The sequence below is a fragment of the Anser brachyrhynchus genome (assembly GCF_964034855.1).
Source record: "Anser brachyrhynchus genome assembly, chromosome: 4".
In the NCBI taxonomy this organism is placed as follows: Eukaryota; Metazoa; Chordata; class Aves; order Anseriformes; family Anatidae; genus Anser; species Anser brachyrhynchus.
The window spans coordinates 27,458,270-27,470,607 of NC_137698.1; the positions used below are offsets into that span (position 1 = coordinate 27,458,270).

General features: G+C 40.9%; 1 protein-coding gene across 2 annotated transcripts; it reads left to right on the forward strand.

Annotated features, from left to right (window-relative positions):
* Positions 1–2,322: 2,322 nt before the first annotated feature.
* CBR4 (carbonyl reductase 4) lies at positions 2,323–11,572 on the forward strand. Of its 2 annotated transcripts, none has more exons than XM_080589057.1 (6): positions 2,323–2,378; positions 7,124–7,265; positions 7,807–7,927; positions 8,209–8,345; positions 8,932–9,066; positions 10,396–11,572. In XM_080589057.1, exons 2-6 carry the CDS (start codon positions 7,124–7,126, stop codon positions 10,572–10,574), a joined length of 714 nt encoding a protein of 237 aa, XP_080445183.1. In that variant the 5' UTR covers positions 2,323–2,378; the 3' UTR covers positions 10,575–11,572. The 2 variants fall into 2 exon arrangements, with proteins under 2 accessions (XP_080445183.1, XP_080445184.1); XM_080589058.1 differs by lacking the exon at positions 2,323–2,378 and adding an exon at positions 4,327–4,476.
* Positions 11,573–12,338: the final 766 nt, after the last annotated feature.

The following is a 12,338-nucleotide window of genomic DNA, read 5'->3' on the forward strand; positions in this document are numbered from 1 at the left end:
TGGTGAGGCCGCACCTCGAGTACTGTGTTCAGTTTTGGGCCCCTCGCTACAGGAAGGACATGGACGTGCTCGAGCGAGTCCAGAGAAGGGCGACCAAGCTTGTGAGGGGTCTGGAGAACAAGTCTTACGAGGAGCGGCTGAGGGAGCTGGGCTTGTTCAGCCTGGAGAAGAGGAGGCTCAGGGGCGACCTCATCGCTCTCTACAGTTACCTGAAAGGAGGCTGTAGAGAGGTGGGGGTTGGTCTATTCTCCCACGTGCCTGGTGACAGGACGAGGGGGAATGGGCTAAAGTTGCGACAGGGGAGTTTTAGGTTGGATGTTAGGAAGTACTTCTTTACCGAAAGGGTTATTAAGCATTGGAACGGGCTGCCCAGGGAGGTGGTGGAGTCACCATCCCTGGAGGTCTTTAAAAGACGTTTAGATGTAGAGCTTAGGGATATGGTTTAGTGGAGTACTTAGTGTTAGGTCGGAGGTTGGACTCGATGATCTTGAGGTCTCTTCCAACCTAGAAAAATCTGTGAATCTGTGAAAGAAACAATGGAAAGCAATGGACTTCACCATTCCAGTTAAGGTTGGTTGGAGTTGCAGATACATCTTAAAAAGTCATGCCTCATGACCCTCTTGCAGCACAGAATCAGCTGTAAGGAGAGGCCAGCTATCTTGTTTTGGGAAATAGCAAGGTCTCTGATAAACGTTCTGTCATTGCTCACGTATCTTCTCTGGCTTAGTAGCTAAGCTGAGACAATCACGAGGGAAATGCTACCTTGAATCTCCTCAGAATATTCGGTGTTTCGATTAAGTAATTCTCTGAAAAGCTAACCTTCAAGTTCTCTTTTTTTTTTTTCTTCCAAACATGGACAAATGTACTTCATTCCTAAATGTTAGTCATGATTTTTTTTTTCTGTGCCCTTCAGAAGTGACTTTTTGGCAAATCTGTAGTTCCCTAAAGAAATTTACCCTGCTCAAGCAGTGGTATATGAATTTTGTGTCTATTGAAAGAACTTGGATGGGCCGAGGGAAAGAGCATGTCCTGCATTCAAGTATAAGCACAATGTGAAGAAACTGGATGAAGGGAAGTTGAACTCTGGCAGAAAAGGGAGCTTATCCACAGAAGGCTGGGAATAATCCGCCACTGTAGTATGTAGAATATAGTATATTTCATATATTCAGTATAGAAATGATACAAAACCTTGTAGAGAACGTTTAGGCAGGTGAGGATAAAAACAAACAAAATATATGTATATATATATGTGGAATTTTCCTGTTCTAGAAAAATAGCTCAGACTCCTGTAGCACCCTACAGCTGCATTAGCCTGCATCACATAAAAGACATACCTTCTAGACTGATCTTCTGAATTGCTCTTTCCTCCCCCCCTTTGCAGTAAATATTTAATTATTTTATAAAATGAATAACTGTAAATATATATGATTCATAAAATTCCTTTCTGAGGTTTCAGGATAATAGCTTGTGCCATCCTAGATTGCTGTAATACTAACTGTGTGTGGCTGGGCCGGAGTGCTTACCGGACCTCTTTTGGGGAGGTAGAAAAATGTGTTGGACTTCTAGGACAATCTTGTAATAAACTGTGCTCCTGAAAATCAATACCTATGAAAAATGATTACAAATTAAAACTGTTGAAATAAGGCATGCGTTTTATATAATCAGCCATCACTTGATCTGACATAGTCTAGAGTGAGCAATAGTTAATTCTTTTCAAGAATGCTAATCGCTTCTGCTAATTTTTGAAGGAAAATACTCACTGTGATAGATAAATTAAAAAATGCCACTAGCAATCATCTAAAAATACCTCTTCTCGTTTTTAATAACCTACTTCCTACCTCATTAAGCCAGCTGATTGGTATTATTATGATTTACTACTCTAATGCTCAGACATTGGAAGGAAATACAATGTCATGGGCTTCTGTATCTCACAAGGAGATGAAGTCTTCAGCTGCTCAGTAATACATGAGCAAGATGAAATGACACCAAAGTATTTCTGTGAGGAGATGAGATATGAAACTAGATTTATTTAGGGCAATCTGATGGAGAAAATTGAATGTTGGGAATTGAGTTCCTTGAAAGTGCTCCAAGTGTTACTGTATATGTTTCGGGCTGCAAAATGGGTAACAGCTGTAAAGAATATTGTCTTTGACATTTCCTATAATACTGGTGAAGATAAAGGAGGTGAGCAGTGTATGAGATATGAGTGATTGTCACTATCACTATCACAGTTGCTATTTATTATGGACCATGTTCAACACTCATTGCTGGCAAATCATCAGCTGAAGTTCTGCCAGAAGTCCTTATGGTTAGGATCACATCTATTTGCAGTTGTGACGGGATGACTGCACAGTCCCTTGACTTGCTGTTTTCTGTCAGTAAGTAGATGTGCCACATTAAGCTGGTATTCCTGCACTCAGTAAATCTGTGCCTCGTTAGGGTTAACCTTGAAAACATTTTCATAGTCCTGTAATGAACAATCCCGCTAAAATAGGAGGTTATAAAAATGGCTTAATGCTTGTGGATATGCCTTCAGTTTCCTGCTTCAAACAGCCTTTGGTCTCCTCCTATTCATAAATGTTACAGATTTCTAAGCAGATATTAGGAATCTTGGAAGTATTTCACTTTCATATGTCTCAGGTCTGAGGGCTAATTACTGTGTTCACAGAATAAAGCTTTTGCTTCTATAAGTTCTTCTTAGTTCTTCTTAGAGCTTATAAAGGGAAGGTAGGTGAAGGATCAAGTCATATTGCTTATTAACAGTTTTACTACTCCTGCAGTGTAGAGCTTTAGTTGTGTTTATCTCATAGAGTTCAGTTCAAATCATTATGCAAAATCTTTCCACATTTATTATCCCTCCTCTTCTTTCTGACTCTGTTCACTCCCTTCTCCCTGTCATCATCTCCCAACATCCCACTTTCTTCCCTTTCCCCAACAAAACAAACCTGACGACACAGTAAATACAGTGCACTGAATAGAAATATGAGTAGACATAGTGAATTTCCAGAAGGCTGTATCACAGGACCAAAGTGGGCAACAATTCAAAGCTGTCCATACCATGAGTGGAGATTCAGTAACTGATATTGTGGTTAGTGATGTATTAGGGCAGGAATAACTTCACATCATAATGACGGAAACCTTGGCTGTTTAGAACTCCTTGCTCGTAGCCCGAATGCAGATTATGAGCTAAAGCCTAGTTATATTTGCTGAGAAATACTTTTCACCAACACCAACAATCGGAGGAATATCCAAAGAGGTTGTTGCATGATAAATTATTGAAATGATAAATTCCTAAAGTGATTGCCATAGATATTATTGTGCAGTGTATATAAGCGCGTAGTGAATGGGAGTGGGGATGACTATGCAAGGCAGAATGAGGAAAGTTAGGACTGTTTTGATATACGGAGAAGTAAAGGCTGATGCCCTCTGTGGCAGTGCCCTCCTTAAGCAAGGAGTCAGATATATCGAGGGAAGTGAGCGACAGCAAGAGAGACAGAGATCGCAGTGGAAATCTCTTGGGTCTGAAGTCCACTGATAGATGGTAGGAGGGGCCAGTGCCTGGGATGGGGCTGGAGTCCTGGCCGGAAGGTCATCCGTGTGGTGTTTCTTGAATAGATCCTTTTACAGAGCGGGTGGTGGTGGTGGTGGTGGTTCTGTTTAATGTGTAATAGCCCTGGAAGGGGAGTGCTCGGTGTGAGCAGCGGTGAGGCAAGCTGCTCCTCGCTGCCTGGGCCAGGGGAAACGCCAGGGCCGGGCTGTGCAAATAGGAGCACAGGCCTCACACTGAGGTGTGAAATAATCCTCCTTGTGGTGGGGAAACCAGTTTAGCCAGGAGGGTATGGAAACACTGGGTGCTGTGCCAGAACGCTGATGGCTTTGTTTTGTGCAAGCTTGAGGGTGGCGGTGTGTATTTTTTTTCTTTGACGTAACTTTTCACTCAGGTACAGTAAGTTTCTCAAGAGTGAAATTTGCTCACGTATTTGTGGAAAAAGTGCATCTAAACAATTGGGGTGTGATAGTGTTCACTCTTACAGCAGAATGAAAATACATTCAGAAATCTTGTATACTCTGGGGGGAAAAAAAGAAAAGATTCAGTAATAAAGATGAGCTAAGACCAAAACCGTGGCCCTTCGGCGACAGCTCCGTGAAGGGGTGTGACTGGGGATAGCGTGCTACGTCGCCAAGCAGCGGGAGGAGCAGGGCCTGTTTCCCCTTCGCACAACCCGTGCTGTTTCCCCCGGCCGCCTAACGCCCCTTCCCCTCGAACTCGTGAGGTGGCGGCGGGGCCCGCCCTGCCACCGTGGCACGGCCACCGCTGCGCGGGGACTACACGTCCCGGCGTGCCCCGCGCCGCCCGGGCGGGCGGCACCCCTACGCGCCGCGGGCTCCATGTTGAGCGGCGGGCCGCGCCGGGAGCCGCGTCGCGGAGCCCCCGCCCTAGCCCGGCGCCGCGCCGCGCCGCCCCGCCCCAAGGAGGTGAGCGCGCAGCCGGGCGCCCGGCAGCCGCCACGGCGCCTCCGCGGCCGGCGGGAGGGAGGGAGGGAGGGAGGGAAGGAGGGAAGGAGGGCGCCGGCTGCCGCTGCCCGCAGCGCTGGGGAAGGCATGGCTGCGCGCGGGCGCCCCCTGGCGGCGGCCGTTAGGGGCCGTTAGGGGCCGTTGGGGCGGGGCGAAGAGGGGCGGGGGGGTTCGCAGGGAGGGCGTCCCTTCCCCGGCCGCAGTCAAAACAACAAAAAAAAAATTTAAAAAAGGGCCCGGGGGGAGGGGGGAGCCGGTTGTCCTCGAGGGCCAGGGCGGCGTGGCACGGCCGGTGAGGGGCTGCCCTCGTGCGCCGTCAGGAGCTTGTATATGGTGGCTGCAGGGCGCAAACCGCCCTGGTGCGTGAGGGAGGCTTTTTTCCCTGCAGTTACCTGACCAGGGAATGTCGTGTTATTCATCCTACTGCGTGTTTTTTTTTTTTTTCCAAGTCAAACTCCAAATAAGCTGTATGGCTTTTTTTGTCTTAAAACACAGATTGTATGTTGTTTTGTTGCAACTAGGCTTACGTGCTCCCCCTGTGACTACCTGGTTAATGCACGAAGTGACTGAGTATTTCTGAAAACACTACAGTCACTGGGCTTTTCCCTTTCTCACAGAGAACAGGAAGGGCAGAATGATAGATTTTAGAGGCAGTTTCCTCAGCCCAGAACAATTCATGGCACCTTTATTTGCACCAATAGCTTTTGGGGCCCTGTACGCCTAAGCATGTTCAGAGAAAGGAACATACATACAGGTCTGAAAGCATTTATAAACAGCATGTGTTGGCTCACTGTAGCTAACCCCAGAACTGATTTTGAAGAGCTGCAGAGGTACCTTACACTGATTAAGGCAACACTCAAAATTTGCTGTGAGTTTTTTCACACTTATGAATATCCTTCAGAGCTCAACTGGGCAAGGCCCTGAGTGACGTGACCTAAGCTGACATTGCTTTGGGTGGAGGAGTTAGACAAGATGACTTCCAAAGATCCTTTCCAACCTGTATTATTCCAGGTTTTGAATAAAAATAAGAGAGTAGATATGTTCAGTGCTGGTAAGAACAAAATATGGAGGAAGAAAAATCCTAGTACCACATTGTTGCAACAATCAGGCAAGAAATTCCAAGAGCCTATGTGGATAGTTCTGCAAAAGAATAGATCCGTCATGATGGACAAGGAATTGCCTTCACACAGCAAGTCTTTTTGTACGTGTTCTTTTGAAAGGGCCCCCATCTGAGGCACAAGTACTTAGTCCTCTTCCTGCTCCTAGGAGGCCAATTTAAATTTACCAGCTGGGAAGGGGATGCATGGTTTGATTCCAGGCACCTGGGTTTACTTTCTATTATAGAATAGGACAGACTGCTCCTTCAGAAAGGTTTTGGTCACAGAAGACCAAAATCGTTATGGCATTGTATGAGTTGACTGTGTTCATCGTTCATGTATGTTTAATACTGTTTGTGATTATCACACGTCAAAAGGGTATAATAGAACTAAATAAGACAAAGGGTAGGGTGACAGGATTAGTGAGCTTGGGCAGTCTTTTATTGTCTTCCACAGGTGTGAGAGTAGCTAAGTAAACCTGGAAGAGGATATAGGAAGAAAGGTAATATGCAGAAGTGTACGTAGTCTCAAGTTGTGAGCAGAAAGGGGAAGATATGAGGAGAAAAGCAGAGTATTCACTAATCAGAAAGAAATTTAAGAACAAAAGGAAGTACTTTTCCACAAATAATGAAACTCGTTGCCTTAGGACGTTATAGAGACAAAGTGTGATTAAATTCAAAAAGGATTTATTCAAATGTATGGAAAAGAGGTTCATTACTATTACTTGCATTCTGCCTCTAGCTCAGGAAGTCCCTAAACAGCTGATTGGGCTCTGGAGGTTGCCGAATAGAAGTCCTCCATTCTATGGGAGCACTTTCATCTTACAGTCCTGCCTAGACATCTAAGCTAGTTATTTCAGAGTCATTTCACATCTCAAAAAGCATTTTCTTTCTTTAAAAGTAGAAGCAAAAAAAATAAATAAATAAAGCTAAGGCTAGTGGTTAAGCATAGCTTTAGTAACTTAGTATCTTAGCATTAACCTGGTATAAATATATCAAGTCATATATAAAACATATTACCACCTCATGCTCAAGTAATGCTTGTGGTTTGGGTGTCTAGCACAGATAGATAGGATGGAGTGAGACCTTGAGGCTAAATGGTTTTAGTACCAGCATAGTGCAAGAGTAATATAGTTACAGCTAGTATGTTGGCTTTGAATAAGCAGCTGAATGTTATGTCGTGGCCTTTGGATATATAAAAATAGATATATAAATTTCCTCAGCTAAATAGGAGTTATAACACTAGTATTGAAACGCTAGATTACATGCATATTTTTTTTTTTACTAGTTCAGAAATGTTTAAGAATTTACTTACATTTGTAGGAGTGGTGTCTAATTTAGTTCAGCTTTTTTTTTTGAATAAAATTTTAGAAATCAATAATTTTATAATCCAGTATTTTAAAATGCTGCAAAATAGTAAGAGTCATGATATTGGCAACAACAGTGTTTGTCCTCTGCAATATTGGGCCTGAAATATATGCTTGATTTTCAATTTATGAATTATTTTTGAAGATGGGCAAGGTCTGCGCCATTTTTGGAGGATCCCGAGGAATAGGAAAAGCTGTTGCAGAACTATTGGCACAGAAAGGCTGCCGCCTGGCTATTATTGCTAGAAATCTGGAAGTAGCCCAAACTACTGCACGTAGTCTTGGTGGTATGTATGCGGCTTTGTAATAATTTCTTCACTGTCGAATGCTTAGGTAACTTGTGAAAGTAGTTAATCATTAAATAAGCCTTTTTATTTAACTAGATGAAAACAAAGGCTGAGAAATTGGCAGGGGGAGGGAGTTATATCAGTACAATTCTGTTTTTTGCAATATTCTATGGGAAAGTTAAGTATATTACAATTCATGTCTTGCTGGTAGAATAGTTAAGGTTCAAGGAAATATTCAAGGTCCCAACAGGGAGTTGGTGTGAACGGTCTCATCCATGGCTCCTGACCAAGTGGGAACTGAGACCAGTCAGCTTATGCTGACTTCAAGAGGGCAAAAATACTGTATACTGTTGTCATGTAGCTAATCAATATAGTACTTGAAAATTGTGCCTATTTAATTCTCTGAAGACGGAATGGGTTCCTCGTGTTATAACTAGTTCAACAACTGTTTTTTTCAATAGTGTTTATAAATTCTTAAGAAGACTTATGAATGATGCACCTTCTTTTACTATTATTATCATGTGCCTTTATTTCAATACAGCGGGACATCTGGCACTTAGCTGTGATGTATCCAGAGAACAAGAAGTCCTAAATACTTTTGAGGAGATACAGAGGAATTTAGGTCCCATTAACTACTTGGTTAATGCAGCTGCGATCAACAGGTTAGTTATTAGTTACAAGATTATATGTAATTCTAGACCACACTGTTATCTTGTAAGGTGTCAAGTACGGGAAAGGGCTTTTGCAATTAGTCTGTTGTTAATGAGAGCATCTGAAAAACAGTAGTAGGTATTCACCTGTATTGTATTTCTGATGGAAGTAAAATTCTGACAGCTGACAATAGCTCTCACCGTAGGTTCTGAGTTCATGAATTCCCCCTCTACTCCTTTTTCTTCCGCTTCTTCCCCCAATATATGTTTATATTTTCTGGTCTATTTATCAGGGATGGCTTGTTACTGAGAACCAAGACTGAAGATATGGTATCCCAGATTCACACTAACCTTTTGGGAACAATGTTGACATGCAAAGCTGCTGTAAAAAGTATGATTCAACAACAAGGAGGTGCTATTGTTAATATAGGTAAGTTGCTCGTCTATTCCAGTGGAATTCTGTGTGAGCAAGTTTTCTAGAAAGGTTTGTCATGTGTAACATGTTGAATGTTACTTGTTACAATTGACTATTTTCTTTGTATTTCTTTGTATTCTATATTTAGCATTTCTTTATGAATTCTTATTCTTTCATCTAATTTTAGCAACTTCTAAATGTTGCTAAACAGCATGTTTCAATAATAAACACCCAAGAGTTTACTGAAAAAAATAATTTTACCATTCTTTATTAGCTCTTTTAGTAGCTAAATCTACCAGCTACTGCTTACAAAAAATAATTAAATATGGTGGTTTCTTTTTTCTGTGCAATGATATATTTTTAAAAAGCTTTCCAGTTTACTCTCCTTGTACATGTTCCTCAACATAGATACACGCATCTCATAAAAATCACAGATAATTAAGGGATTGCTTATCCCAGAGAGAGGCTATAAGGTTCACTTAGTAATACACTTTCAACTCCTTTTCTTGTAATCTCATTTTCCATTCCAAATTTCAAACTAAAACAAGCATTCAAATTAATCATTTAATCTTTTCTTTTCTTTGATGTTCCTTTATTTTAGGAAGTGTTGTAGGACTTAAAGGCAACTCCGGTCAAAGTGTATACAGTGCTAGCAAAGCAGGAGTAGTTGGATTTTCACGCTCTCTTGCTAAAGAAGTAGCAAGAAAGCAAATTCGAGTCAACGTGGTTGCTCCAGGTTAGTTTTTGGGAAGTTTCTAAATTCTTGACTGTTGCAATAAATGGTCATCAAGAATGCTGGATATTTGCTCTACTCTGAATGTAACTCAAGGTAAATTACTTTGATTTTCTTCAACCTTTGTAAGTGCATTTTTTGTTTGTTTGCTTTATAAGGTATAATATATTCTTTTACAAAAAACTTCAGTCTTTCCAAGGGAACACTGAGAAATTTGGGAGCGTGTGTCTACCTGTTCCTCTATCCACTCTTACATAATAAATAGCTTTTTTTCTTTGTTCCTCCTTCAAAACTTGCCATCCTTACAGAAGGAAGGATTAGAGCTAATTATATACAGATAACTACTTTCATGTCCTGATAGAGAATGCTTGTTTGTTATTAGAGAGACTTGAATGTCAGTGAGAAGCTGGCATGAAAGTATCCCTGTCTTTCCCTTTAGTGAACAGAGAGAGTCTGGATAGACAGTTCTGTGAGGATGAGGCTGTGATTTCACAAGTCAGTCTATTCCAGGCAAATCACCGCCCTTAAGGAAAAATCCCCTTTGTCTTTTCTGACATTCTCTGCTTAGCGCTGTGTACTCTGCTGCTCACCTTGTGCTAGCTGTCATGCCTTTCAGATTTCTACGTAAACAATCCAGCTTCTGAACTAGCCAGGGAAAACACTTTTTCTTGGTTAGTAAGTTGAATGGCTCATGAAAGGGACCAGAGCCATCATAAAGGGGCAGAGGTGTACAGTAGAAAGCAAAACTGAGACTTCCCATTCTGGGTGTCAGGTAGAAGTTACAGATCACACACGCTGCAGCTTCATAAAGAAAAGAAACGCAGCAATGGGAATATGGAGCCTCAGAGAGCTGAAATTGTAAAGAACTGTCCTTCAAAATCGTAAAGAAATATTCTTGAAATAAGGGTTATAATAGAAATACTTGTAAGTGCTGGAATAAGTTCTGAAACATAATGGAAACACTTTCAAGCTGTAGGTGTTCCCTGCCAGAGATTTCATACCTACGTTATATTTTGTTTTTCAGAAAAGTGATACTAAATATGGTTTTTGAGCCCAATTTTAGAGTTACCTTTTCTTTGTTTTCATTGACTTCTACAGATCAGTGTGTTTTGATTATTACATCAATTCTTTCAAAACGAAGACATTTTATTGGTTAGGTAAAAATTTGTTCTTGGCTCTAAAATGATGTAGACTGAATTCTGAGACTTTGGAGAATGGTAGCCAGTGCTGAATTGTGGTAGTAGATTTTGCTTTAGAGGATTGCAGGGAAAATCCACTGGAGAAAATTTAATTGGAGGTTAGATAACTCTTCAGATGTTTTTCCTCTCTTAGGCTTTGTTCACACAGAGATGACTGCTCATTTGGAAGAAGATGAGTTGAAGAAAGCAATTCCTCTTGGAAGATTTGGAGACCCTCATGAAGTTGCACACGCTGTTTTATTTCTTCTAGAGTCCCCTTATGTTACAGGGAGTACTTTAGTTGTAGATGGAGGCTTGCAGCTTCTGACTTAAATACTACCTTGAATAAGTACCTACGTAAATGTCACGATGATAATCTATAAATATGTACTAATTAATGAGAGGGAAATTAATTAAAGATTCACATGCGTGATTAACTTGATATTCTTTAGTCAGAGGAGTAATTCATCAGGAGTAAAGTAAGGTGTGTATGTTTAGCTGCCTGGAAGAGTCCATTTGGTAGTATGAAGTCTGTGTATGTAACAATTTTAAAAGGATCTGGTTTTGGTATGGTGGTACTTTTAAATAACATCCTGATTTTGAATTTTTGAAGTGCTATATTTTTATAAAGTAATGTTTTCCAATGTTTTTTTGGGATAGAGTGGAGACTGTATTCTGAATTATCATGTTACACAAAGATTAATAAAGTGCAGAGACGTGTATTGGTTGGCAGTTATGATTGCATCAAGTTTTGCATGTAAGCTGATGACTGTGAACAGTAAAATTTTTTATTCTTATCAGTCAGGCCTTACAAAGCAGCAAAGAATTTTCTTTGGTTTTTGTTTGTTTGTAGCTGAAACTACAAAGCTAGAAGATTCTGGATCTCCAGCATACCTGAACTGCCTTTAGGAGATTTAATTGTATGCATGTAATTATATATGCATACATAGTATGTAATATATAAAAATTATATATTTTTATAAAAACAAACTTTGTAATTCTATTCTTAAATGTACGTACAGCACTTATTTAATTCAGTTGCGCTCGAGTATAATGGAGTGTTGATTGGTCACTAGAGTTGCTAATTCTGTGGTCATTGAAACTCAGAATACACTTGGGCTGGCCGCTGGTGAAGAGCAGGGTTGCAGGCCTTGCCGCATAAAAGTCTTTTCACTGACTCAGTACGTGTTGAGAAAACAAGGATCGCTTCCAAAGTGTGAAGTCAAGGCGCGCTGCTGTATATCTTCCTTAATGCTCAGCTCAGCTATGTTATGTTGATGCTCTTTAATACGTATGTATAGTCAATAAAACAGCTGTTTATTTGATTCAAAGCGGCTTTTGAAGCAGGGTAATTATTCAAGTGTAAATGATCTTGAGTGTTCCTCTCTTACTGAAAAATTGCCAAAAGGTTGACCTCAGGCTTTTCTACTGAGATCAAGTAATTTTTGGTAATTGATGTTTTTATCTTCTCTGAAGAAAACTGTGAATGCAGTTTAGGACCTTCGCTTAGCTCCAGTGTTCATTGCATCATGATCCAGATGTTGGTTCAGCTTTTGAAATTACTTCCCGTCTTGGCACAAACTGAAGTACAGAAAGAAGAGATCTCACCGATGATAACGTTGAGTCTTTTAAGTCTGACATTTTCTTCATTTGTGCAGCTGAGAAATTTTGTCATTGTGCCAGGAAACAGCACATGTTCAAGCTTCTTGCAGGTATGTATTAAGAAATAATACAAGGAATGGTTGTATTTCCAGGGAGTTTTACAGTGGGTTGTGTTACTCACTTTGGCATCTGAAAGGTAGGCCTTTCAGGAGGCCTTATCTTACTGATATCTCTTTGATGAGACGTGGTGTTATTTGCTGTGAAAAGTTACCTCATATGTGTCTTTGCACCAAACTATAATTGCTAATTATGTTTCTCTTTGATAGGAAGAGCTGGTCAGAAAATAGCTGATTTTTTTCAGAGGGCGCTGAAGGTGAGGAAGGACAGCTGGGGCTCCCAGTTTTACTACTCAGGCAATCATCTGTCAGTGACTTGGCTGCTGCCCATGCCTTTCCTTAGGATTTTACAAGCTAAATCTGTGTGACATATCTTGAC

Excerpts from the sequence above, each read along its gene's own strand:
- CBR4 (XM_080589058.1), top strand. The coding sequence starts at position 4,390 with ATGTTGAGCGGCGGGCCGCGCCGGGAGCCGCGTCGCGGAGCCCCCGCC. Across the intron at positions 4,477-7,123 it reads CGCCGCCCCGCCCCAAGGAG|ATGGGCAAGGTCTGCGCCAT; the intron begins GTGAGCGCGCAG and ends TTATTTTTGAAG. Across the intron at positions 7,928-8,208 it reads AATGCAGCTGCGATCAACAG|GGATGGCTTGTTACTGAGAA; the intron begins GTTAGTTATTAG and ends TCTATTTATCAG.